Source organism: Coregonus clupeaformis, chromosome 21, assembly GCF_020615455.1.
Source record: "Coregonus clupeaformis isolate EN_2021a chromosome 21, ASM2061545v1, whole genome shotgun sequence".
NCBI lineage: Eukaryota > Metazoa > Chordata > Actinopteri > Salmoniformes > Salmonidae > Coregonus > Coregonus clupeaformis.
Genome location: NC_059212.1, coordinates 15393902 through 15421768, shown reverse-complemented (window position 1 = coordinate 15421768; position 27867 = coordinate 15393902). Strand labels below are relative to the sequence as shown.

Genomic DNA, 27867 nt, shown 5'->3' with positions numbered 1-27867 from the left:
ATTGGGGGGTGTCTTGCTAATTGCCTATAATTTCCACCTGTTGTCTATTCCATTTGCACAACAGCATGTGACATTTATTGTCAATCAGTGTTGCTTCCTAAGTGGACAGTTTGATTTCACAGAAGTGTGATTGACTTGGAGTTACATTGTGTTGTTTAAGTGTTCCCTTTATTTTTTTGAGCAGTGTATATATCTAACCATGTCTCTTGAACCTTGGGGCCAAAATCCATCGAATTGTCTTAGTCATGTCAGCTGTATATCGTAAACTGTTCAATTACAAATGGTAAATAAAATCTATTTTAAAGATCACTCAAGTGTGGTTTATGTCCCATCTAGATTACACAACATGCAGTGTTTTCTCTTTCTGAACAGGTAATCGCTTTTGTTAGATGGGAGAAAGCAGATCCGTAATAAAACATGTATTACAGACATTTGAACATTTATCCAAATACATTCATTAAATGGTTGAATAGGTAGATAAAATGTTTAATAATTTCGAAAGCATTCAACCATATTGTCTTGTGTTCTCTTTCAGGTCTTCTATCAGTCTCTTGAAAATCACCATATAACATCCCTGTGCCTCTTGGCTCATTGAGGAAGACTATAGCCAATGCCAGCACTCAAATTCTTTATATTAAAGAGATTACGACATCCCTTTTACAAGTATGAGTACTATTGACCTCTGATAAGACACTTGTTTGTGAGGATATCTCATTTTAGGAGTGACATACATTGACCAGACTGCAGGTAGAACATACATTACAGTATCAGAGGTCGCCTTTACATAGTCAGCCCAATTCTGATATTTTTCCCACTAATCAGTCTTTTGACCAATCACATCAGATCTTTTTTCAGAGCTGATCTGATTGGTCAAAAGACCAATTAATTAAAAAAAGATCAGAATTAGGCTGCCTGTGTATCCTCTTCTTCTGTAGTAAAGAGTTTAGTTCACAAGGAGCTGACCAGGCTGTCCCCCTGTGGCAGACACAGGTGCCTGCCCGCACTCTGCCCTCTACTGGCTGTCCTCTGCATGGCGGGGGGCGCAGGGTGGAACATGCTTACGGGGCTCATCTGCTCACAGCTCCCTTTGCTCCCAGGAGGCTGTGTGGAGGAGCCTAGAGTACGGTGTCCAACAGAAACAGACAGGGCCAGCTGTTTACTGTGTCTGACCATGAGTCATCATGTCTTTGAGCTCCCTCAGTCACAGCCTGACCACTACGCCTGCAAATTCTGCCCTTTACTCTCTGTTCTGAGGCAGGATTAAGGTATGGTCCAAGGGTTGTTACTGTACTGGCAGAGGCGACCAGGGGTGGTCGGTAGCTGTCCCTGTCTTGGGTGGTGGTGGGTCCTCTGTTACAGGGGTGGGAAGCCTCAGAGCTCTGGCTGTAAGTCCTTAGCTGTTCATATTCAGAGGGTTGGAGAGGGCTGGGTCCTCTGATGTTGGGTGAGCTGTGTGGCTGGCCTCTCATCCTGTCTAACAGAGGAATCCTCCTTACTAGAGATGCTACTAGAGGTGGCCTGGTATGAGGAGGATGGGGTCTGGGGGCTACCACAGGGGTCAAGTGTCTCTGGGTCTCATCCGCAGGAAAACCTGTCCATCCTGTCGACCTGAGAAGAGTAACAACGCCATTAACACCTTTAAACCTTTAAAGTAGGGGTTCTATTCAATCTGTATCGCTGAAGTGTTACATATTGCGCGATAGAAATGTAAAAGGTAATTTCCTATTGAGCCAACATGAAGCGTTTACCATGAATGCAGTCTCCACTAACGCGGGAACATTGCCTTTAAATTTCAATCACACTCTAACGATCACACATCTAGCCCTATGATGCTTTAAGATCCTTTCACGAGATAGGAACTGTCCATGCCGTAAGGTTTCTTAGAAAGCCCCTGAATGCCTGTAAATCCACAGAACAGAAAGTTGTAAAACAGGTATTTTGGATCTGTTGGAAAGGAGAGTATAGAGCAGACTGGAGGCCAACCTGGATCTCATCTGCAGGCGTGTTTCCACAGGGGAGGAGGAGGGACAGTAGGTGAGGCTGAGACTGAGACTCTGCCTCTTCAGATCCATCTGGATGACTCTCCTCTCCTCCTTCAGCTCTGTAAATCAACCGACACCAGGAGAAAATCATTCACACACATTTCTACAACACTATTCTAGAGCAGGCAGGCAGGGCCATCTTCCAACCCACACTTCCACATGGTCGACAGACATACAGCCACCACCACCACAGTGGCCCTTACCAATTTCATTTTGCTTAAAAGAAAAGAGGAAATATATTACTTGTGTAGTGGAGCAGTTTTTCTAGGAAGAGGAGATTAGAATACCCCTATAGATGGCTGCTCTTCTCTGCTGTGGCTTGGTGACAGTGGTAGCATCCCAAACTGCACTCTATTCCATTTTAAGTGCACTACTTTTGACCAAAACCCAAACTAGTGCACATCATGGGGATTATGGGTGCCCTTGGGATGCATACAGTGACAGGCCTCCATTTAAAGTGCGTTAAGCTGCAAATGATGTCTGTCAGAATGACAGCTAGCTACACGCCCTGCTCTGAGACACCCTCCCAGGGATTCATTCTACTCTGCAACAGAGAAAGAAACACCAGGGCTCAACTCTGGATCAAGTCAATTAGAAAGGGGAACAATGACATGGGATTGACAAGTTTAACAACACCCCGCAATCCGACTGGAAATGGTGAGAAGACTGACAGCCGGGTCGGCCTGTTTGAAATTAGCGTCAGACGCAAAGCCCCAGATAACGGGACATTGAGAGGGGAGAGGTAATACCTGTTGACAGAGTTCAATTACCACTCTATTGACCATTATCTTTTTCACCTGATTATCTGTGTCTTGAGTTTCATTAACTGTTTCCACTTACTCAAGCTGCAATGTTGTTCAATATTTGTAGCAGATGAGAGCTTGACAACACTGGCTTCTACTGGTTATTCGTAATTGCAAAATGTAAAAAATTAGAAGTAAAAGTATTTTGTAACAATAAACCACTAGATGGTAGTAAGGCTCAATTTATCTGATTGACTTCTAGATATAGCAGAAATGTCAGGACTCAGTCATTTATGTCAGGTCAATACAATAATAAAGAAAAGCAACTGTGTTTTTGGTTAGTCTTTTTTAGGAAGTGTGCATTGCATGTCAATAGACTTAGGACACTAATGTATACCTCAAAACGGAACGACAGTCATTGTCAGGGCAGTGTAGTTCACATGTTACGGGAAAACACCAGAACTCATGAAACTATTATGGATCTGGGCCCAGTCACCTCTATTAACTCTGGGCTCTGGTGTTCAGCTGGCCCAATATAGATCTGTTATGTCAACCAGGATAGTGTATTACTGTTAGGGTTGCAAAATGTATAGTAACTTTCCCCAAAACATTTTTAGGGTTGGAGGATTGCTAGATTTTCTTGCTTTTTCCATCCTGATTCCAGGAATATTCCAAATAGGATTTCTGTAAAACCTGAGAATGTTGGTAAAGTTACCAGAATTGTTAAACCCTAATAGTGTATGACTGTACAGTAAGTGTATCACTCACCTGTTACAGTGGGCTCTGGAGCCTCAGTGACATCATGCTGTTTCTGGTGCTCCTGTTCCACACTATCCTGCAAGCAACAAATCCCACAGACAAGACATAACACCACAGGTCAACTACGGGAGCCAGCTACTGGTGAGCTGGAATAATATAACAAATGAGAAATAATGAAACTGGAGGGAGAGGGGAGGGGGTGTTACATGCAGAATGAGCCACTAAACGATTCAGCAGCAGCAGTGTTCATTCCATAAGGATTTGGTCTCTCTTTTAACATCTATATTCAGACTCAGATATTCAGATAGCTAGGAGCCCCACCACCAGAGGAATCCTCCTTACTAGAGATGCTACTAGAGGTGGCCTGGTATGAGGAGGATGGGGTCTGGGGGCTACCACAGGGGTCAAGTGTCTCTGTGTCTCATCCGCAGGAAAACCAGCCTACCTCCCTCCCACCAGCCACGCTTTTTGCTTTGAGGTATTTACGCAAAGTCTCACTGCGTGCCACTGACGTATCATGGAGCTATGCGTCATCCCCACTCCCCACTGTCTAGCTAGCGGAGGGTTGTCGAGTGCCTAGCTGATCCTCTTGGTTTTTTGAAATGTAAACAAACAGAAGTAGAGAGTGATCTAGTTACAGAGGAGGCTATTCATTTGAGATGTGAGGTCTGAGAGGAGGGTGGTTAGACTACCCCGGCTCAGACTGCTGCCAAGGGAGATGGAATACCAGACTGGCGGTAAATTCCAAAATGGCACCCTACTCCCTATGTAGTGCATGACATTTAACCCATTGGGCTCTGATCAGAAGTAGTGCACTATAAAGGGAATAAGGTACTATTTGGGATGTACACAGCCCACAACTTCTCAATGGAGCGTCGACTTGAAACCCAAACCCTGCTTCGCAGAAATGGCTGTCCTTTTACTCTGAAAATAAAACAGCCTACTATTCCCGCAGTGCAGTGGTAAAAGGATAACACGCGACACCACCTTCTCAGTCTAATCTTTCTCCTACTTAGACCAGTGTTACAGTTGAAGTCGCATACACTTAGGTTGGAGTCATTAAAACTCGTTTTTCAACCACTCCGCAAATTTCTTGTTAACAAACTATAGTTTTGGCAAGTCGGTTAGGACATCTACTTTGTGCATGACACATGTAATTTTTCCAACAATTGTTTACAGACAAATTATTTCAATTATAATTCACTGTATCACAATTCCAGTGGGTCAGAAGTTTACATACACTAAGTTGACTGTGCCTTTAAACAGCTTGGAAAATTCCAGAAAATGATGTCATGGCTTTAGAAGCTTCTGATAGGCTAATTGACATCATTTGAGTCAATTGGAGGTGTACCTGTGGATGTATTTCAAGGCCTACCTTCAAACTCAGTGCCTCTTTGCTTGACATCATGGGAAAATCAAAAGAAATCAGCCAAGACTCAGAAAAAAAATTGTAGACCACAAGTCTGGTTCATCCTTGGGAGCAATTTCCAAATGCCTGAAGGTACCACGTTCATCTGTACAAACAACAGTACGCAAGTATAAACACCATGGGACCACACAGCCATCATAAAGCTCAGGAAGGAGACGTGTTCTGTCTCCTAGAGATTAACGTACTTTGGTGCGAAAAGTGCAATTCAATCCCAGAACAACAGCAAAGGACCCTGTGAAGATGCTGGAGGAAACAGGTACAAAAGTATCTATATCCACAGTAAAACGAGTCCTATATTGACATAACCTGAAAGGCCGCTCTGCAAGGAAGAAGCCACTGCTCCAAAACCGCCATAAAAAAGCCAGACTACGGTTTGCCACTGCACATGGGGACAAAGATCGTACTTTTTGGAGAAATGTCCTCTGGTCTGATGAAACAAAAATAGAACTGTTTGGCCATAATGGCCAATCGTTATGTTTGGAGGAAAAAGGGGGCTGCTTGCAAGCCGAAGAACACCACCCCATGAAGCACGGTGGTGGCAGCATCATGCTGTTGGGGTGCTTTGCTGCAGGAGGGACTGGTGCACTTCACAAAATAGATGGCATCATGAGGAAGGAAAATTATGTGGATATATTGAAGCAACATCTCAAGACATCAGTCAGGAAGTTAAAGCTTGGTCGCAAATGGGTCTTCCAAATGGACAATGACCCCAAGCATACTTCCAAAGTTGTGGCAAAATGGCTTAAGGACAACAAAGTCAAGGTATTGGAGTGGCAATCATAAAGCCCTGACCCCAATCCTATAGAAAATGTGTGGGCAGAACTGAAAAAGCGTGTGCGAGCAAGGATCCCTACAAACCTGACTCAGTTACACCAGCTCTGTCAGGAGGAAAGGGCCAAAATTCACCCAATTTATTGTGGGAAGCTTGTGGAAGGCTACCCGAAACGTTTGACCCAAATTAAACAATTTAAAGGCAATGCTACCAAATACTAATTGAGTGTATGTAAACTTCTGACCCACTGGGAATGTGATGAAATAAATAAATAATTCTCTCTACTATTATTTTGACATTTCACATTCTTAAAATAAAGTGGTGATCCTAACTGACCTAAGACAGGGAATTTTTACTATGATTAAATGTCAGGAATTGTGAAAAACTGAGTTTAAATGTATTTGGCTAAGGTGTATGTAAACTTCTGACTTCAACTGTATATGACCTCTATTTGGGACCATGTCGACTAGTCTACATACTTTCCAAGCTCGAGGATCATGAGATATTGTGGTAATTTAGTCATTACCGTAGACTGCCCACCGGCCTTACTCCTAAAATTGCATCTCTTTGAAAACAGCATCATTGCAGGGACAGAGCACTTTACTGTCCTGGTCCACGGCCAAGTCACTGAATTAAATCCTCCAACTCCCATTCGGGGAAGTGGGACATTATACCTATATTTGTACAAATTGCTGTCAAGTACTTTTCTTCTGTTCATTATGCCTTTGAATTGCGCTTAACATACCACAAAAATGGTGGCATAAACATCCCTAACAGATCAAACATTGACAAACTGGCTCTGTTCTAGCCTATCCTAGTCCCTAAATCTCAGGGATGTGTCCTGCGTGTGATAGTGGTTGGAGATGTGTGTTGCAGCACATACAGAGATGGCTTCCCCATCTGTTGGGCAGGCTTCCCCATCTGTTCAGTTCTCTCTCCTTCAGTGCCAGATGAGCAGGACAGAGAGGCAGCCAGGCCCAGTCTGTAGACTGTAGAGGAGAGTACAGTAGGAACTTGGACTGATTGAAGGAGGATCAATCTTGTGCAGCAGGGCATTTAGCAAAACATAGTGCCTCTGGCCTCAGCAGTAGCTTGCAGGCTGGGCGTATGCAGGGAATATAATAATATGCACATTGTTAACAGCGGTTGAAGTTAATCAGGTCCATCTGAGGAGGGCTTGGTGATGATGACTGTCATTAGGTCAACAACAGGTTACATTGGTTTCCATTGTGTTAAACAGGCAGCTGTAGGCCTGTGTCGGTGGCAGCCAGCTCTTTCGGAGGAGTGAAAGGCTTGTTCTCTCCATGGTAGCTTTCACATTTTGGGCAAAAAGGCAAACTCAGCTCCACCATTCACTGAATCAGATGGCTCATTAATCACAAAACTCACTGATATTGCCAACTACTTTAATGATTTTGACTTAGGCATGACATGTCAGCAACAAACCCTACACATCCAAGTATATCTGACCAAATTATGAAAGTCAAGCATTGTAATTTTGAATTCCGTAAAGTAAGTGTGGAAGAGGTGAAAAAAGTATTGTTTTCTATCAACAATGACAAACCACCGGGGTCTGACAACTTGGATGGGAAATTACTGAGGATAATAGGGGACGATATTGCCACTACTATTTTCCATATCTTCAATTTAAGCCTACTAGTGTGTGCCCTCAGGCCTGGAGGGAAGCAAAAGTCATTCCGCTATCTAAGAATAGTAAAGCCCCCTTTACAGGCTCAAATAACCGACCAATCAGCCTGTTACCAACCCTTAGTACACTTTTGGAAAAAATTGTGTTTGACCAGATACAATGCTATTTTACAGTAAACAAATTGACAACAGACTTTCAGCTTGCTTATAGGGAAGGACATTCAACAAGCACAGCACTTACACAAATGACTGATGATTGGCTGAGAGAAATTGATGATAAAAAGATTGTGGGGGCTATTTTGTTAGACTTCAGTGCGGCTTTTGACATTATCGATCATAGTCTGCTGCTGGAAAAACGTATGTGTTATGGCTTTACACCCCCTGCTATATTGTGGAAAAAGAGTTACCTGTCTAACAGAACACAGAGGGTGTTCTTTAATGGAAGCCTCTCCAACATAATCCAGGTAGAATCAGGAATTCCCCAGGGCAGCTGTCTAGGCCCCTTACGTTTTTCAATCTGTACTAACGACATGCCACTGGCTTTGAGTAAAGCCAGTGTGTCTATGTATGCGGCTGACTCAACACTATACACGTCAGTTACGACAGCGACTGAAATTACTGCAACAGTTAACAAAGAGCTACAGTTAGTTTCAGAATGGGGGGCAAGGAATAAGTTACTCCTAAATATTTCAAAAACTAAAAGCATTGTATTTGGGACAAATCATTCACTAAACTCTAAACTTCAACTAAATATTGTAATAAATAATGTGGAAATTTAGCAAGTTGAGGTGACTAAACTGCTTGGGGTAACCCTGGATTATAATCTGTCATGGTCAAAACATATTGATACAACAGTAGCTAAAATGGGGAGAAGTCTGTCCATAATAAAGTGCTATTCTACCTTCTTAACAGCACTATCAACAAGGCAGGTGCTACAGGCTCTAGTTTTGTCACACCTGGACTACTGTTCAGTCGTGTGGTCAGGTGCCACAAAGAGGGATTTAGGAAAATTGCAATTGGCTCCGAACAGGGCAGCACGGCTGGCCCTTGGATGTACACAGAGAGCAAACATTAATAATATGCATGTCAATCTCTCCTGGCTCAAAGTGGAGGAGAGATTGACTTCATCTCTACTTGTGTTTGTGAGAGGTATTGCCATGTTCAATGTACCGAGCTGTCTGTATGAACTACTGGCACACAGCATGGACATGGACACCCATGCATACCACACAAGACATGCCACCAGAGGTCTCTTTACAGTCCCCAAATCCAGAACAGACTATGGGAGGCACACAGTAATACATAGAGCCATGACTACATGGAACTCTATTCCACATCAAGTAAGTGATGCAAGCAGTAGAATAAGATTTAAAAAACAGATAAAAACACACCTTATGGAACAGCGGGGACTGTGAAGAGACACAAACACAGGCACAGACACATGCATACATACGATAACATACAGTGGCTTGCGAAAGTATTCACCCCCCTTGGCATTTTTCCTATTTTATTGCCTTACAACCTGGAATTAAAATCGATTTTTTGGGGGTTTGTATCATTTGATTCACACAACATGCCTACCACTTTGAAGATGCAAAATATTTTTCATTGTGAAACAAACAAGAAATAAGACAAAGAAACTGAAAACTTGAGTGTGCATAACTATTCACCCCCCCAAAGTCAATACTTTGTAGAGCCACCTTTTGCAGCAATTACAGCTGCAAGTCTCTTGGGGAATGTCTCTATAAGCTTGGCACATCTAGCCACTGGGATTTTTTACCATTCTTCAAGGCAAAACTGCTCCAGCTCCTTCAAGTTGGATGGGTTCCGCTGGTGTACAGCAATCTTTAAGTCATACCACAGATTCTCAATTGGATTGAGGTCTGGGCTTTGACTAGGCCATTCCAAGACATTTAAATGTTTCCCCTTAAACCACTCAAGTGTTGCTTTAGCAGTATGCTTAGGGTCATTGTCTTGCTGAAAGGTGAACCTCCGTCCCAGTCTCAAATCTCTGGAAGACTGAAACAGGTTTCCCTCAAGAATTTCCCTGTATTTAGCGCCATCCATCATTCCTTCAATTCTGACCAGTTTCCCAGTCCCTGCCGATGAAAAACATCCCCACAGCATGATGCTGCCACCACCATGCTTCACTGTTGGGATGGTGTTCTCGGGGTGATGAGAGGTGTTGGGTTTGCGCCAGACATTGCGCTTTCCATGATGACTAAAAACCTCAATTTTAATCTCATCTGACCAGAGTACCTTCTTTAGGGAGTCTCCCACATGCCTTTTGGTGAACACCAAACGTGTTTGCTCATTTTCTTCTTTAAGCAATGGCTTTTTTCTGGCCACTCTTCCGTAAAGCCCAGCTCTGTGGAGTGTATGGCTTAAAGTGGTCCTATGGACAGATACTCCAATCTCCGCTGTGGAGCTTTGCAGCTCCTTCAGGGTTATCTTTGGTCTCTTTGTTGCCTCTCTGATTAATGCCCTCCTTGCCTGGTCCGTGAGTTTTGGTGGGCGGCCCTCTCTGTTGTGGTGCCATATTCTTTCCATTTTTTAAATAATGGATTTAATGGTGCTCTGTGGTATGTTAAAAGATCTGTACTTCTCCACAACTTTGTCCCTGACCTGTTTGGAGAGCCCCTTGGTCTTCATGGTGCCGCTTGCTTGGTGGTGCCCCTTGCTTAGTGGTGTTGCAGACTGGGGCCTTTCAGAACAGGTGTATATATATACTGAGATCATGTGACAGATCATGTGACACTTCGATTGCACACAGGTGGACTTTATTTAACTAATAATGTGACTTCTGAAGGTAATTGATTGCACCAGCTCTTATTTAGGGGCTTCATAGCAAAGGTGGTGAATACACATGCACGCACCTCTTTTCCGTTATTTATTTTTTAGCATTTTTTGAAACAAGTAATTTTTTTCATTTCACTTCACCAATTTGGACTATTTTGTGTATGTCCATTACATGAAATCCAAATAAAAATCCATTTAAATTACAGGTTGTAGGCAACAAAATAGGAAAAACGCCAAGGGGGATGAATACTTTTCCAAGGCACTGTACGCGCTCTACAGACACGTACACATGGATTTTGTTTTGTAGATATGTGGTAGTAGAGTAGTGGCCTGAGGGCACACACATAATATGTTGTGAAATCTGTTGTGAATGTATTGTAATGTTTTTAAAATTGTATAAACTGCCTTAATTTTACTGGACCCCAGGAAGAGTAGCTGCTACCTTGGCAGCAGCTAATCGGGATCCATAATAAATACAAATACATATTATAGTCTGGCTATCTCATTTTCATGGCCTTGGCTATTACTCAGACCCTTGGGTACAGCATACCCTGTATCTCAGTGCAAGCACATAGACTACTGCACATGCAGTACATTTTCTCAGAGCACAGACTATATTTAAATTGGAACAAAAAAGTGTGATTTTCCAAAATAGCAACCTATCTGGTATTGACTGGAATCAAACCGAATCTTACCTGCAGAAACTGAACTTGGCTTTTCAGCACCTCACATTCTTCTGACAGGACTGATCTGGTAGTGAAGAGAGAACACAACTGTTAGTCAAACTCTAAAACCATAGCATTTAATGACCGTTCATAAATTAGAATTTATACACTAATAAACTAAAGAAAAGTGAATAGCGTTAAACAAAAAACAATTCAAATGTATTTATTCTAACTTAGCATGCTATCAAGGTGCAGCTTTCCAGGAACTCAGCCGCCTGTTTTCACAGAATACGACCTTGAATCCTAAACAGACAGCCAAAAGCAGAGACTGAGTCTGCACAATAGTATGTTATAGTCCACAAAGGGACCACTACATCCACATCCACTTTAAGACTTTTCTTATGGTATTGAGGGAGCAGTGGCCTATTTCTCTTTCTCAGTTATGTAACTATTGTAGACTTAATTCACTTCTTTCTTTTTTAGAAGCAAAGGAATCTTCTGCATGCTGAGATCTGGTATTCACTTTCTTACAATGGGTTGTTTTGTTCTGTGAGGGGATGGAGAGAGGAGAGGGCTGGCTGTCCCCCACCCTCCACCCTCCACCCTCCACCCCCTCCTCCTCTCCCCCAGCTCCCCTCCAAGGTAGTGTTTGCATTCCCCTACAGGCCCAGGTGGGTAGGGGAGCTCCAGATGCCTGGCTCTGGCTGCCACGAAGCCAGGGGAAAGGGAGAGGGGAACCAGGGTGGAGGACACAGGCAGGAGAGGGGAACCAGGGTGGAGGACACAGGCAGGAGAGGGGAACCAGGGTGGAGGACACAGGCAGGAGAGGGGAACCAGGGTGGAGGACACAGGCAGGAGAGAGGGGAGCCAGACATGGGAAAAGGAGAGGGGAGAGGGGAACGATGACCAGGAGCGAGAGACCAGGGACTGTCCAGGACAGGATAGAGGGAACGAGAACAGAGGAAGGTAAAAAGAGATACAGCGGGGTAGATGGAAGCTGGCCAGTACTCCTATCGTATAGCTAGCCCCTTTGTCTTTACTGTAACTCCATGTGTGTACAATGACGAGGACATTTCTGGTCTGTCCAAACAGGCAGATTTAGAGAGGGCCAGAGTGACAGAAGTCTGAAGAGAAATATGACTGCACAGAGGAATGTCTGAGGAGGAGGAGAAGGGGGTCCCTTTCCCACAGTCCCACAGCTGTATTCATTTCATTACAGCACTTCTCTGACTGTGGCTCACATTCACCCCATAGCTCATGGTCTTTCCTGTCTGGGACTCTGCAGGACACAGACTAAGATCTTGAAGTCATAGAATCTGCAATGCATTGACGGCAGACATACTAAAACTACTACTGTCTATCGCAATACTCATTTCAAATGGGTTGCATTTTATAGGGATCATTGCCTAAAAATCTCTACTTGGTAATTTTTGGAACAGTTGCTCTGATGCAATTAGTCACTTACTTGAGGTGGGCCACAATGTCGTCTATGTGAGTGATGTTCAGCTTGTGTCTCATGGCATCAATGTCATCTTGGCTGGTAGTAGAAGTGACTGAGCTCCGCGAACAGGACCTGTGGGACCAGAAACGCATGTCTAAGGTCTATCCATATGACAGATAACAAGAAATACACAATGTGTGTTTTCAGCTGCACTTTTTCCTCTTGTGTTGTGGCATTTGTATTACAGTATGGGAAAGTATCTAACTCTTAACAGTCAGACTAACCTTTCTGCTTGTTGGCTCTGGCTGAATTGTATTCCACTAGAGGTAGGCCTACTATTCACAGTGTCACAATGGTTGCTAGGGACACTCAAGGCGTAATTCACCACACTAGGACTGTACCGGAACAAGTCTGCGTCTCCATCCCTGAAAGTAAATAGATACAAACAAATAACCCCCAACATAGTGTGAAGGCATCAGAGAGGAGGGAATAGGATGACAAAACCCCCTGTCCTAATCTTCAGACTCCCATGCTGAAAAGTTTAAAGCAGTGAAGCAGAGAGAGAGAGAGCGAGAGAGCGAGAGAGCGAGAGAGCGAGAGAGCGAGAGAGAGAGAGAGAGATAGAGATAGAGAGATAGAGAGATAGAGAGATAGAGATAGAGAGAGAGAAATGGGAATGTTATAGCAGCAGCAGTCCTGCAGCCTTTCATCTCCTTCCAAGAGTCACCAGCCATGGAACAAGGTCTGTTGGATTATGGTTGTGGAGAACACCCCAGCTGTTTCAGAGTGGGGATGTTATGTTACTACACTGAGGCTTTAGTCAGAAGGCTGCCACAGAGTGGACACTGCCATTTAGCTGCACCTGCTTTTGATCTTCAGAAAAAAGGCTGTTGCAGATGCTGGCCAAGGATGCCCAACCCCCTTTTTGAAATCACATTACAAAGAAATACTGCTCGAGGGGGGGGGGGGGCAAGACTAATGACCCAAAAAGCTTACAAAATACATCCTCTCCTTTGGCCAAAGCCAACATTCTAGGCTACGGCCTGTTGTGATATATGATATGATATACTTTATTGTCTCCAAGGGGAAAATGTGACTTGGACAATAGATAGAGCTGCTGCTTCCACATAAATACATAGAATCAATTGACACAACATACATAGAATAACATCCCATCATACACCCCCCTCCCAACCCACACAAAAAGTTAATAAGTTCATGCAAGGCAAGGCTGTGACTAGGTGGCAGTTCCACATGATGAAGGCCAACAAGCCAGGCTCCAGTCCGTTATCTCCCTAGTCTGCCTGTGTCTCCCCTGCTGTTTAGCAGTTTAATTGACAGGGGGACAAAAACATCATGCCTGCATCTAGGTACCCTATATTCCTCCCTGATGGCATCAGCTGGAACTCTATGTTCAGTGCATGTGTGGGGTCCAATATGACCTTAATGGCCTGTCTGAGGATGGTCTCCTGGAGGGAAGTGTCATGCCTATAATCTTCCCTGCTGTCTTGGTCAGTCTCAAGATTTGGGCTTTGAGCTGCACTGTCAGGTTACCAAACCAAGTAACAATGCCGTAGCTTATTGTTGGATACAGACTTGAGCCCGTTTTAATCTGTTTATAATTGTATAATTAGCCTAGCAGTAGTAATTATTGTGTTATGGGTTAGATGGAATGATCTATGTGCATTGTATTTGGGCAGAGGGAAAGTACAACGGGGGCCTGTCTCTGAGGGCAAGCATGATTCTATAAGGGTTGAATAGGTGCCAAGTTTCTGGAATTAGAGCTGATAGATTGTAATTACTGTTCTATAACACTGTCTTATATCTTCACTGTTCTATACCATTACTGTATATGCTCTTAATATGAATATACAGTTTATATATATTCTTAGGGATTTAAAGTATTGTTAGGTTTAAGCTCTTTGTGTATGAGAATAATAATTATCTAGTGGACTGCAAGAATGTGTACTCCCTAACTCAAGGCCTCTCCTGACTGATAAGAAGTCCTGTGAGAGGCGTGGAGGAGAACCAAGGTTCCGGACTCAAGCTGGGGTGATAACACCACCTGCCCAGCAACAGAGATTGATTGTTCATCCTAGACACAGAAGGGGGGGTCTAGTTGGGAAGGGTGGCTCAGTCGGAAGTTAGAAATATTTGTGCTTGTGACTTTGTATCGGTGTTCTTTGCAGCTGCGGTTATGTGGTGTGTGGTAAATAAATCTAGCCTGAGCTTTCTTTGGTATCCGTCTGGATTATTGAACCAGAACTTAGAAAGAACCTAACAGTAGGATTGACTCAATAGCGGATCTGTAGTATTGATTGACACAATAGTGGATCAATTGTGGATAGCTCTAAGTTGGACCCATATATCAGCAAAGATGATTATCAAAGGAATATAAAAATACTGACTCTACTGAAGCTTTGCAGCTCTTGAGTCCTATGCCTCAGTCTCACACTACAGTGCACAGCTTCTGGTGAACAAGAGTGTGTGGAGGAAGGGGGGGGTGGTGAGTAGATGTAACAATTCCATTTCAGTGGCAGGCTGCTAGTGGAGCTACCCAGTCTCTCTGTGATGATAGGAACAGAGACTACATTGTGAGGCAGTGTAGTATAGATCACTAAGCATCTTAATCCCCGAGAGAGAAGAAGTCCTGATCTCAGTTAACAAAAATGGCACAGATGCCTGCCCCAACATCAAAAACCACACCATGTTCACAATACACAAAAAAAAGACAGTTCAAATCCCCCTCCGTCCTGGAACATTGATAAACTACGGATGTAAAATAAGTTACACCACAACCACAGCCACTTTTAACCCACTTCCCAGCTCCTCCAGCTCCAATTGTTATACTAGTTCCGTTCCGAGAATTTAGGACCTCCTTGGGCCCGCTTTCAGAAAACAAACCGCCATTTGAAGCCTATTTATTCAGAGTAGAGTCTTTACTCAATGGGAATTCAGCATACCCCCTCTCTCTCTCTCCATAATGGAACAGGTGCAGCTGCACTGAGGATGCCGACCACAAATCACTAAGACAATGGCATGGAGGGACAACCACACAAGGGGAGAGGTGGTCCAAACAGTTGCCAACCAGGTCCATTAAATCAGTTCACTTTCAAAGAAAGATTAATTCTAGCCACTCTACTCAGACACCCTTGTTCATTAAAGCCCTAGGCTGTAGGGTATTGAGTCAACTCAACAGTTTCCTTTGGGCAAGGAAAAAGAGAAAGGCCCAAACCAGGAGCAATATTAAAGGGAAATGATCCAGCAGCTTTGTCCTGAAAGCAGTTCAGCTGATTTACAGTGATGTCTTAATTAGCTCATCAAAGACAGGGGATCATGTGAGATATACACACAGGCTGCATCCCAAATGGCACCCTATTCCCTACTAAGGCTGCGTTTCCACAGGCAGCCCAATTCTGATATTTTTTCCACTAATAGTCTTTTGACCAATCACATCAGATCTTTTCACATCAGATCTTTTTCAGAGCTGATCCAATTGATCAAAAGACTAATGAGTGAAAAGAAGATCAGAATTGGGCTGCCTGTGTAAACACAGCCATAGTGCACTACTCTTGACCAGAGCCCTTGACTATGTAGGGAATAGGGTGCCATTTGGGACGTAACCAGAAACACAGGGCAGAGGCAGAGACCAACAGGACCAACCGGCAGGCAGCAGGGTGGTTGGAACTGGGCAGGTGTTCAAAGCATTACGTGGTAGCAGGGTTAACATGGCACTGATACCCAAAGTCTTTGCATCACCTCGTTGATCTGTACACAGGACTGTAAGTGCCGCCGGGGTTTGTTTTAAGTGAAATAATCCCTCAATGGTTTGGATTTGGTTCAGAATGTCAACAACTATGAAAGGATACACATTCCTAGAATACCTTTTAATAGTCTCATAGTCTCAGCAAAATCTGATGTTGCAGATAAGGTGGTCTGATTTAAAGTTACAATATAGCTATGAATGAGATTTTTGTGAGATAGCCACTGCCAAAATACTGAACTGGTGTATCACATAAATTGGAAACAATCTTCAGTAATTTGTGTTTTTCCTAAATAGCAACAAAACTAAAATGATATGGGCAGAGTTGAGGCAGAGCTACATTCTTCAGAGCCTCCTACCAGTTGCTGAGAGATGGACAGGCCTCCCCTTCACATAGGTACCTGTAAATTACTGCTTTTTGGCATTCTGCCCTTGAGCTAGGCAGTTAACCCCCAACAACAACAGCTCCCCGGGCGCCGATGACGTGGATGTCGATTAAGGCAGCCCCCCGCACCTCTCTGATTCAGAGGGGTTGGGTTAAATGCGGAAGACACATTTCAGTTGAATGCATTCAGTTGTACAACTGACTAGGTATCCCCTTTCCCTTCCCTACACTTTGTTCCAATTATTACCAAACCATTTGTAACAGACTAAAAACACAGTTAGCATTTAAAGTTTTCATTGTTGAAGAAAACTAAAGGTACAAAGTGTGAAACAAGGGTCATGACCCCTAGGCCCAACCCTTTTCCAGTGGAAATAAAAGTCTCAATGGTTCTAATGGGCTCAGAACATTTATCACATGGAACTAACAAAGACCGGCAGGGAGACAGGAAGGGAGAGAAAGATGGGGAGAAAAGGCCTGGCCTGGGAAACGAGATCTACAGACATCCATCCCAACAATGTCACGTTCTCCTTGGTCCTCTGTCTGATTAATGAAAATCTAAACATTTTATTTCCCCAAAATTCAACCATTAGGCTAATCCAACATCATGATGTAAGAAGAAGTGTTGGTGTATGACAATTTCATAAATGCTTTATCAATTCCAACCTGAAGAGAAAACAAGAAGAGGAAGTGGAAGGAATGCCCACAGGGTTTTAATAGTATTTTCTTCCAGGGCTTCTTGTGCTGATATTCAAACAAGTTGCCAACAATGATTCATAGGCCATAAACATGTTGTTGTTACGTACAGTAGGACTTCAGTAACTGCATTGTAATTGCATAGTAATGGGCTTTGTCCCAAATGGCACCCTATTCCCTGCATAGTGCACTACTTTTGACCTGAGTGCTATGGGCTCTGGGGTGCCATTTGGGATGCATACATGGAGTTGAGTAGTTTTTGTAATCAAACAGGAGTCTTCTCCTCACCTGCCCTCCTGGGATGCTCTCTCTCTCACGGTGCCCAGCAGCAGTTGGATCTCAGCTTTCAGCAGCTCCTTGATAGCAGGGGGGTCAGCCAGGGGGGAGCGAGGGGACTTCGGCCTGTTACCCTTTTTATGGCGCAACGTCTGCCAAATCTGCTGCCACATTGTCACCTGGCAGTAGGAAACATGGGGAGACATGGGATAGGACATCAGGAGACTACGCTGTGTAACTTTAGGCTTATAATGAAGAGCGATGAGTCATTATGAATGATGAGATACAGTATCAGAAAGACCTGCGAAATGTTCCAGTAAAGCAATGAAAACAAGCAAGCATCACAGAAAAGTGCTCAAAATAGCCCATGTTAACATATGTAGCTTAAGAAACAAGGTTCATGAAATTAATAACTTTCTAGTAACAGATGACATTCATATTCGGACTATCTCTGAAACTCACTTAGACAATACCTTTGATGATACAGTGGTAGCAATACAAGGTTATGACATTTACAGAAAATACAGAAATGCCAGTGGTGGAGGTGTTGCTGTTTATATTCAGAAGCACATTCCTGTAAAGATTTGAGAGGATCTCATGTTAAATACTGTTGAAGTAATATGGCTACAGGTTCATCTGCCTCACCTAAAGCCCATTCTTGTGGGAAGCTGCTATAGACCACCAAGCGCTAACAGTCAGTATCTGGATAACATGTGTGAAATGCTTGATAATGTATGTGATATCAACAGAGAGGTATATTTTCTGGTTGATTTAAATATTGACTGGCTTTCATCAAGCTGCCCACTCAAGAAAAAACGTCAAACTGTAACCAGTGCCTGCAACCTGGTTCAGGTTATCAGTCAACCTACCAGGGTAGTTACAAACAGCACAGTAATGAAATAATCAACATGTATTGATCACATCTTTACTAATGCTCCAGAAATGTTATTGAAAGCAGTATCCAGATCCATCGGATGTAGTGATCTTAATATAGTAGCCATGTCTCGCCATTAGCCACCGCTAGCGGTTTCTCACCATTGTCCGTGGCCTGCACTACCTACCAGCCAGCTCTAGCCTGGACTATTATCGGCCAGTCTGCACTGTCTGCACAGCGCGTTATCGACCCAGAACATATCGGTTTTTCTGCCAGAATCACTGATTCACTGGACCTTTAACACCGGATCATCGTAGCTAGATAGCTGCAATCAAATGGACGTTGTTGTTGGCTAATCAGCCTCGAGCTAGCCGCGAGCCAGGCCCTTCTCCCGGCTATCTACCTCTCTGTCAACCGGACGGGACCTCCTAGTGTTGACATGGAGCCCCGCCGATCCAACACGACTGGTCTGCCGACGAAATCGTCTGATGCGATTACAACAGGTTTCCCGTTACGACGTCGACCATGAAGATCCATCTGCTAGCCCCGGCCTGCTAGCACACGCTAGCCGTGGCCTCTTGCTCGCCAGTGCTATAGCAGCCCCCGAACTACCTCCGAACTCTCCTATTGCTGTTCACCGGACCTTATGATAACTCAGCTATACAGCTGATGCCTGCTGGACTGTTCCTTTATACGGTACCGCATCCTGTTTATGTTTAGCCTCAGTCCAAACTTTGTCGCCATTACCAGCTGTTGTCTTAGCTCTCTCGAATAACACCTGTGATTGCTTTATGCCTCTCTCCCATGTCAATATGCCTTGCTTATTGCTGTTTCGGTTATTTCTTATTGTACTATTTCACTGTAGATCCCCCAGCCCAGCTCCTTTGTCCCACCCCCCATACACGCGGAGACCGACTCAATCGGTGCCTCCAGTGATGCTATATCTTTCATCGTTACCCAACGCTTAGGTTTACCTCCACTGTACTCATATCCTTCCATATCTTTTTCTGTATATAATGCCCTGAATCTATTCTACAACGCCCGGAAATCTGCCCCTTTTTTATCTGTACCCAACGCACTAGAAGACCACTACTTAAAGCCTTTAGCTGTATCCTTATTCTACTTCTCCTCTGTTCCTCTGGTGATGTAGAGGTTAACCCAGGCCCTGTAGATGTTAACCCAGTATCACTCATACTCCCCAGGCGTTATCATTTGTTGACTTCTGTAACCGTAAAAGCATTGGTTTCTTGCACGTTAACATCCGAAGCCTCCTCCCTAAGTTTGAGTTATTCACTGCGTTAGCACACTCCGCCAACCCTGATGTCCTAGCAGTGTCCGAATCCTGGCTTAGGAAGGCCACCAAAAATTCAGAAATGTCCATCCCCAACTACAACATTTTCCGTCTCGATAGAACTGCCAAAGGGGGTGGGGTTGCAATCTACTGTAGAGATAGCCTGCAGAGCTCTATCGTACTATCCAGGTCTTGCCCAAACAGTTTGAGCTTCTACTTCTAAAAATCCACCTTTCCAGAAATAAGTCTCTTACTGTTGCCGCTTGCTACAGACCCCCCTCAGCCCCGAGCTATGCCCTGGACACCATATGTGAATTGATTGCCCCCCATCTATCCTCAGAGTTCGTACTGCTTGGTGACCTAAACTGAGATATGCTTAACACTCCGGCCAACCTACAATCTAAACTAGATGTCCTCAATCTCACACAAATTATCAACGAACCTACCAGGTACAACCCTAAATCTGTAAACATGGGCACCCTCATAGATATCATCCTGACAAATTTACCCTCTAAATACACCTCCGCTGTCGTCAACCAGAATCTCAGCGATCACTGCCTTATTGCCTGCGTCCGTAATGGGTCCGCGGTCAAACGACCACCCCTCATCACTGTCAAACGCTCCCTAAAACAATTTAGCGAGCAGGCCTTTCTAATTGACCTGGCCTGGGTATCCTGGGTGGATATTGACCTCATTCTGTCAGTAGAGGATGCCTGGTTGTTCTTTAAAAGTGCTTTCCTCTCAATCTTAAATAAACATGTCCCATTCAAAAAATTCAGAACTAAGAACAGATATAGCCCCTGGTTCTCCTCAGACTTGACTGCCCTTGACCAGCACAAAAACATCCTGTGGCATACTGCATTAGCATTGAACAGCCCCTGCGATATGCAACTTTTCAGTGAAGTCAGGAACCAATATACACAATCAGTTAGGAAAACGAAGGCTAGCTTTTTCAAACAGAAATTTGCATCCTGTAGCACTAACTCCAAAAAGTTTTGGGACACTGTAAAGTCCATGGAAAATAAGAGCACCTCCTCCCAACTGCCCACTGCACTGAGGCTAGGAAACACTGTCACCACCGATAAATCTACAATAATCGAGAATTTCAACAAGCATTTTGCTACGGCTGGCCATGCTTTCCACCTGGCTACCACTACCCCGGCCACCAGCTCTGCACCCTCCGCTGCAACTTGCCCATGCAACAAACAGATCACAGACCATTTCGAATCCCACCGTACCTTCTCCGCTATGCAATCCGGTTTCCGAGCTGGTCATGGGTGCACCTCAGCCACGTTCAAGATCCTAAACGATATTATAACCGCGATCGATAAAAGACAGTACTGCGCAGCCGTCTTCATCGACCTGGCCAAGGCTTTCGACTCTGTCAACCACCACATTCTTATTGGCAGACTAAATAGCCTTGGTTTCTCTAATGACTGCCTCACCTGGTTCACCAACTACTTCTCAGATAAGAGTTCAATGTGTCAAATCGGAGGGCCTGTTGTCTGGACCTCTGGCCAGGTCGCAGTTGTAAATGAGAACTTGTTCTCAACTGGCTTACCTGGTTAAATAAAGGTGAAATAAAAAAATATGTTTTGTAATGATTCCTATGTTGTTGATGTAAAGAATATGTGTTGGTCCGTGGTGTGTAATGAGGAGAAAACAGACGTTGCACTTGACACATTCATGAAATTGCTTATCCCAGTTACTAATAAATATGCACCCATTAAGAAAATGACTTTAAAAACTGTTAGAGCCCCGTGTATTGATGAGGAATTTAAAAATGGTATGAAAAAAAATGTATGCACTCACTAACTGTAAGTCGCTCTGGATAAGAGCGTCTGCAAAATGACTAAAATGTAAATGTGAAATGTTGAGAGAGATGAGGCAAAAGGAATGGCAAATAATTCAGGCTGCACAACCGATTGGCAAACGTACTGCAAATTGAGAAATCATGTGACTAAACTGAATAAAAAGAAGAAGAAACTACACTATGAAACGAAGATAAATGACAAAGAATGATAGTAAAAAGCTTTGGAGCACCTTCAATGACATTTTGGGGAAAAAGGCAAACTCAGCTCCATCATTCATTGAATCAGATGGCTCATTCATCACAAAACCCACTGATATTGCCAACTACTTTAATGATTTTTTCATTGGCAAGATTAGCAAACTTAGGCATGACATGTCAGCAACAAATGATAACAATACACATCCAAGTATATCTGACCAAATTATGAAAGACAAGAATTGTAATTTTGAATTCCGTAAAGTGAGGGTGGAAGAAGTGAAAAAACGATTGTTGTCTATCAACAATGACAAGCCACCGGGGTCTGACAACTTGGATGGAAAATTACTGAGGATAATAGCGGACAATATTGCCACTCCTATTTACCATATCTTCAATTTAAGTGTGTGCCCTCAGGTCTGTAGGGAAGCAATAGTCATTCCGCTACCTGAGAATAGTAAAGCCCCCTTTACTGGTTCAAATAGCCGACCAATCAGCCTGTTACCAACCCTTAGTAAAGTTTTGGGAAAAATGGTGTTTGACCAGATACAATGCTATTTTACAGTAAACAAATTGATAACAGACTTTCAGCACGCTTATAGGGAAGGACATTCAACAAGCACATCACTTACAAATAACTGAGAGAAATTGATGATAAAAAGATTGTGGGGGCTGTTTTGTTAGACTTCAGTGTGGCTTTTGACATTATCGATCATAGTCTGCTGCTGGAAAAACATATGTGTTATGGCTTTACACCCCCTGCTATATTGTGGACAAAGAGTTACCTGTCTAACAGAACACAGAGGGTGTTCTTTAATGGAAGCCTCTCCAACATAATCCATGTAGAATGAGGAATTCCCCAGGGCAGCTGTCTAGGCCCCTTACTTTTTTCAATCTGTACTAACGACATGCCACTGGCTTTGAGTAAAGCCAGTGTGTCTATGTATGCGGATGACTCAACACTATTCACGTCAGCTACTACAGCAACTGAAATTACTGCAACACTTAACAAAGAGCTGCAGTTAGTTTCAGAATGGGTGGCAAGAATGGGTGGTTTACTCCAAAAATTTTCAAAAACTAAAAGCATTGTATTTGGGACAAATCATTCACTAAACCCTAAACTTCAACTAAATCTTGTAATAAATAATGTGGAAAGTTGAGGTGACTAAACTGCTTGGAGTAACCCTGGATTATAAACTGTCATGGTCAAAACATATTGATACAACAGTAGCTAAGATGGGGAGAAGTCTGTCCATAATAAAGCGCTGCTCTACCTTCTTAACAACACTATAAACAACGCAGGTGCTACAGGCTCTAGTTTTGTCGCACCTGGACTACTGTTCAGTCATGTGGTCAGGTGCCACAAAGAGGGACTTTGTGGCACCTGACCACAGCACGGCTGGCCCTTGGATGTACACAGAGACCAAACATTAATAATATGCATGTCAATCTCTCCTGGCTCAAAGTGGAGGAGAGATTGACTTCATCACTACTTGTATTTGTGAGAGGTATTGACTTGTTGAACGCACCGAGCTGTCTGTTTGAACGACTAGCACACAGCTCAGACACCCATGCATACCCCACAAGACATGCCACCAGAGGTCTCTTTACAGTCCCCAAGTCCAGAACAGACTATGGGAGGCACACAGTACTATACAGAGCCATGACTACATGGAACTCTATTCCACATCAGGTAACTGATGCAAGAAGTAGAATCAGATTTTTTTTTAAACAGATAAAGCAACACAAACATAGGCACAGACACACACATACACACACATGATAACATACGCACTATACACACATGAACACATGGATTTTGTGTTGTAGATATGTGGTAGTGGAGTAGGGGCCAGAGGGCACACACTTAGTGTGTTGTGAAATCTGTTATGAACGTATTGTAGTGTTTAAATTATTTTATGAATGCCTTAATATGCCGGACCCCAAGAAGAGTAGCTGATGCCTTGGCATGATACTAAATTGAGACCCTGGCCCATAGAAATACTATAATTCACATGTGTTCTATTTAGTTCTGTGCTCTGGCCACTGTTGGGCATAGAACTACTGCATGTGTTTTCAGTTGGCTGGTTTCCCCCAACAAGTTTACACCCTACTCTTTAAAAACACTTCCTCCACGGAACAAACTATTAAAGAGGCTACTGCTGGAAAGTGTTGTAAAACTGTAGCCAGACTAGCGTTGCAAAGATACCAGTAATTTACTAAAGTTACCAGAAACTTCAGTCATTTTGGTAATTACATTTTAGTCATTTAGCAGACGCTCTTATCCAGAGCGACTTACAGTTAGTGAGTGCATACATTTTCATACTGGACCCCCGTGGGAAACGAACCCACAACCCTGGCGTTGCAAGCGCCATGCTCTACCAACTGAGCTACAGGGGATCCCTAATTAACAGAAAATCTATGGCAACCTATCATGACTTTGGTAATTTATACTTGAATAATTTTAATATATTTATATATAGTATACATTTCTTATATCTGTGTCCATATTGTCCATGAGTTTCTAGTAGATAGACCATATGATTCAATAGAAAATAGCCTAATTAATGAAAAGCATCTAATCAATAATGGCATTATTTTTAATCAACTCTGCAACTCTTCCAACTATTGACTGTGTTCACAACTGCCACTAGTTTGACAACAAATATATATTGGCATAGTAAAATAAATAAAAGTGCTGAAACCCTCATATTAAACACCAATGGTATTCACTAAGTTGATAGTTTATATTTAGAATAACATTTTACAGCTTTGTCATTATATATTTTATTTTAAAATCACCTTAATTAATTATTTCATATATTTTACAGAGGGCCATAGATAATTACACCTGTGATAATCTGAAGAACCCAAAAGGGCCACTAGATGACCTTGAAAGATACTAACATTCTGGTAGTTTACTGGTAAACTTAGAAAGTTTCCAGTAATATACCCTCCCTTTGCAACCCTAAGCCAGAAAGAAAGAAAACAAAAGAGGAAAGAGAAAAAGTCAAGCAAATAGTCTGGTTGATGGCAGAGGCACAGCGCTGGTAAAGAAGTGTAAAGTCTGGAGTCTATTAACGTTTTCTACACCTGGTCCCTGACATTCACTTCCTATGCTCCATGGAAAGGACAACTTCAAAGCCCACTGCTGTCCAAATTAGAACTTTTAAACATGGTCGGTCCCTGTGTTTTGCACACACACACACACACACACACTACCACTATGTCTAGCTGAATTCCGGCCAGGCAGCCACACACTGCTTCCTGTAATGCCCCAGCCAGCCATTCTCCAGTCAGGTGTTTATGGTGTGAGCCCCCAGGATGCTAACAACAGTAACAAGCTGTTCACTGCTTTGTAAATCTCCAAGTGAAACCCATCACACGAAATGGGGGAGGAATTACAGTGCGGTTAACCTGGGTTATTGACATGTTGTTGTTGTTAACGTTACTTCAAAATGGAGATTGAAGAAGTTGAATGTGATAAACAACTGAAATAGGCAAAAAAATATTTTCTTTATTCAAAAACGAATTATTGCTTTGTCATGCTATCCATCAACAAACCAAACATTGACTGTACCCTATACCATACCCAGTGACACAGGCATTACTAATGTCTTGAGAACATGATAGCTCAAACCCACATGGTTTGGCAGAGATCCAAGAAAACGTGCCTTGTGTCATATCCTGTGTTATTTTCTCTGAACTGCTGCAAACAATGGCGACCTTGATGGAGAGAAGACCAATCTGGGTAGTATTACTATGATTCTCATCTAGAGATCTAATGCTGAGGGAAAGCATTAATTTACTACTGGGTAGAAAGCTAAACAAAATGAATGAGGGAAATGTAAGGCTGGTTGAGTGAATAGGGCTCTGTGCTTTGTTCTAATACTTACTAGAAATCTTAAGTCCTTCCGGGATATCTAAAGAGTTTTGAACCTAATGTACAAAACATTAGGAACACCTTTTTAATATTGAGTTGCACCCCCTTTTGCCCTCAGAACAGACTCAATTCATCGGGGCATGGACTACAAGGTGTCGAAAGCGTTCCACATGGATGCTGGCCCATGTTGACTCCAATGCTTCCCACAGTTGTGTCAAGTTGGCTGGATGTCCTTTGGGTGGTGGACCATTCTTGATACACACAGGAAACTGTTGAGCATGAAAAACCCAGCAGCGTTGCAGTTCTTGATACACTCAAACCGCTGCGCCTGGCACCTACAACCATACCCCATTCAAAGACACTTAAATCTTTTGTCTTGCCAATCTACCCTCTTATCTCAAGGCTTAAAAATCCTTCTTTAACCTGTCTCCTCCCCTTCATCTACACTGATTGCAGTGGATTTAACAAGTTACATCAATAAGGGATCATGGTTTTCACCTGGATTCACCTGGTCAGTCTGTCATGGAATGTCCTAATGTTTTGTATACTCAGTGTACGTTCATAATGGTCTTCCCAACAAGACAGGATTAGCCCTCTCAACCCCTTTATTGGTCCCCTGACTTGTTTAGCTCATTTGAGGGCCTGTGTCATTTTGTTCTAGTCAACTATTCCAGGGTTCTCCTTCTATTAGCAATTTGGCCTGTATAGTTTGAATGTAATTACACTATTGCACTAATATGGAACTAATTGACATAGCATGGATATTTAAAACATTGCCCCTATCAGAACATACCGTAACTGTATGATGACCTAGACAGGAAATCTGTGGTTTGAAATGTACTGTATTTCTTTTCCCTTTTTGAATATGAACCCAACATTACCCAATAAATTTTAAGTTATTCCTGCATTTTTAATGGATTGTATTTCCCAGCCAGTTTAGTATAATACTATGAAAATTATTTGTAGCCTTTTTGGCTGACAGCTTTCCTGTCCCTGTTTTAGGCTACTTGATACCATCTTCAGACGGGGTAGTTGGCTTCAGAACAAACAGTGCGTAGGCCTAACGATAGTCTCAAGGGCCACAGTGAGTGTGTTGTTTTGGAACAATCTGAGGATCTAGTCTTAAATAGCTGCATGTACAGCCTCACTCATGTAAGGCTGCTAAACTAGAGCTACTTCAAAGACTACAAATGCCTTCTTGTGATGGTGGCATGTCCACAGTTTCATGTCATCTATTTTTGTTAGATTGTTTTCCACCCTTGTTTTGGCCAAGTGTAATTTTCAGCTATTGTTGATTGCTACCTAAATGCAGATGTTTGGAACAATGCTCATGCTCCGTTATTTACATTTACATTTTTGTCATTTAGCAGACGCTCTTATCCAGAGCGACTTACAGTTTGTGAGTGCATACATTTTTATTTATTTTCATACTGGCCCCCCGTGGGAATCGAACCAACAACCCTGGCGTTGCAAGCGCCATGCTCTACCAACTGAGCTACACGGGACTATCAATCAGCTACACGGGTTATCAATCATTACAGAGATGTGTTGGTCCTTACCTCAGAATACATCTCTGTGTATATGTCAATCAGAGTCTCTCCAAGAAGGACCCGGATCTCTGGGAGCTCTGACTCAGGGACATGGTCCACGATAAGATTCCACACTGATTGTGGACATTCGGTTTCTTCCATGAGGCACTTTATCTAGGAGTTGTATAACAGAGGGAAGAATTTCAAGTAGTCAGTGAAATATGTATGGGCTATAAGTATTTTGCTTCCTAGCCTGCCGGTTTGCAACAAGGATGCTAGCGTGGGTTGGTTGCCTCACTTGCCTGGCATTGGCATCTAACTGGAATTGGGAAATGTTAGCAAGCTAGTTTGTCTAGAATAAGGGCATTTACAAGAAAGTGCAGCGTCTCAGTAACATCATTCACTTACTTATTTAATGCACGTTATATTTGTCCTTAAATTCTACATTTTACAACTGTTGAGAGGAACTAACATGCTAGTAAATAAAAAATAGTAAACTTACCTTGTTGCTTCCTGTATCCAGTGTAAGCGTTCTTGTCTCCAAGGCAGACATATCGCGAGATCAGTCTCCCTCTACCTATGCTTAGAATAAACTATTTCTAGCACAAGGCTGATGTAAATAAAAATGTTCAAAAGAAAATCCACGGGAACATTTTTACAGCTTTATATAATAGGCTGCATTTATTTATTTTTTACTTTCAAATTTCATGACCAAGTTTGAATACAAAGTGAAAGATGTATTCTCTATAATAACCAAATGTATCTTAATTAATCTGTTAATTCATAAAATAGCACGATTAAAAAAAGACAAATAATTTAATCTTATTTATTTCATAATTTGACCATAAATGAGTATGCCATAGCTCAC

The 27867-nt window shown here is 42.8% G+C and overlaps 1 protein-coding gene across 2 annotated transcripts; it reads right to left on the bottom strand.

The window, feature by feature from the left end:
* Positions 1–149: 149 nt before the first annotated feature.
* On the bottom strand, positions 150–27644 carry LOC121534620 (coiled-coil domain-containing protein 24). 2 transcript variants are annotated; one of them, XM_041841195.2, is made up of 9 exons: positions 27502–27644; positions 27030–27173; positions 17427–17593; positions 12582–12722; positions 12322–12429; positions 10887–10941; positions 3554–3620; positions 1984–2101; positions 150–1608 (listed from the first exon to the last, which is right to left on the bottom strand). In XM_041841195.2, exons 1-9 carry the CDS (start codon positions 27550–27552, stop codon positions 1116–1118), a joined length of 1344 nt encoding a protein of 447 aa, XP_041697129.2. In that variant the 5' UTR covers positions 27553–27644; the 3' UTR covers positions 150–1115. The 2 variants fall into 2 exon arrangements, with proteins under 2 accessions (XP_041697129.2, XP_041697130.1); XM_041841196.2 differs by lacking the exon at positions 150–1608 and adding an exon at positions 1615–1899.
* Between the last annotated feature and the right edge of the window lie 223 nt (positions 27645–27867).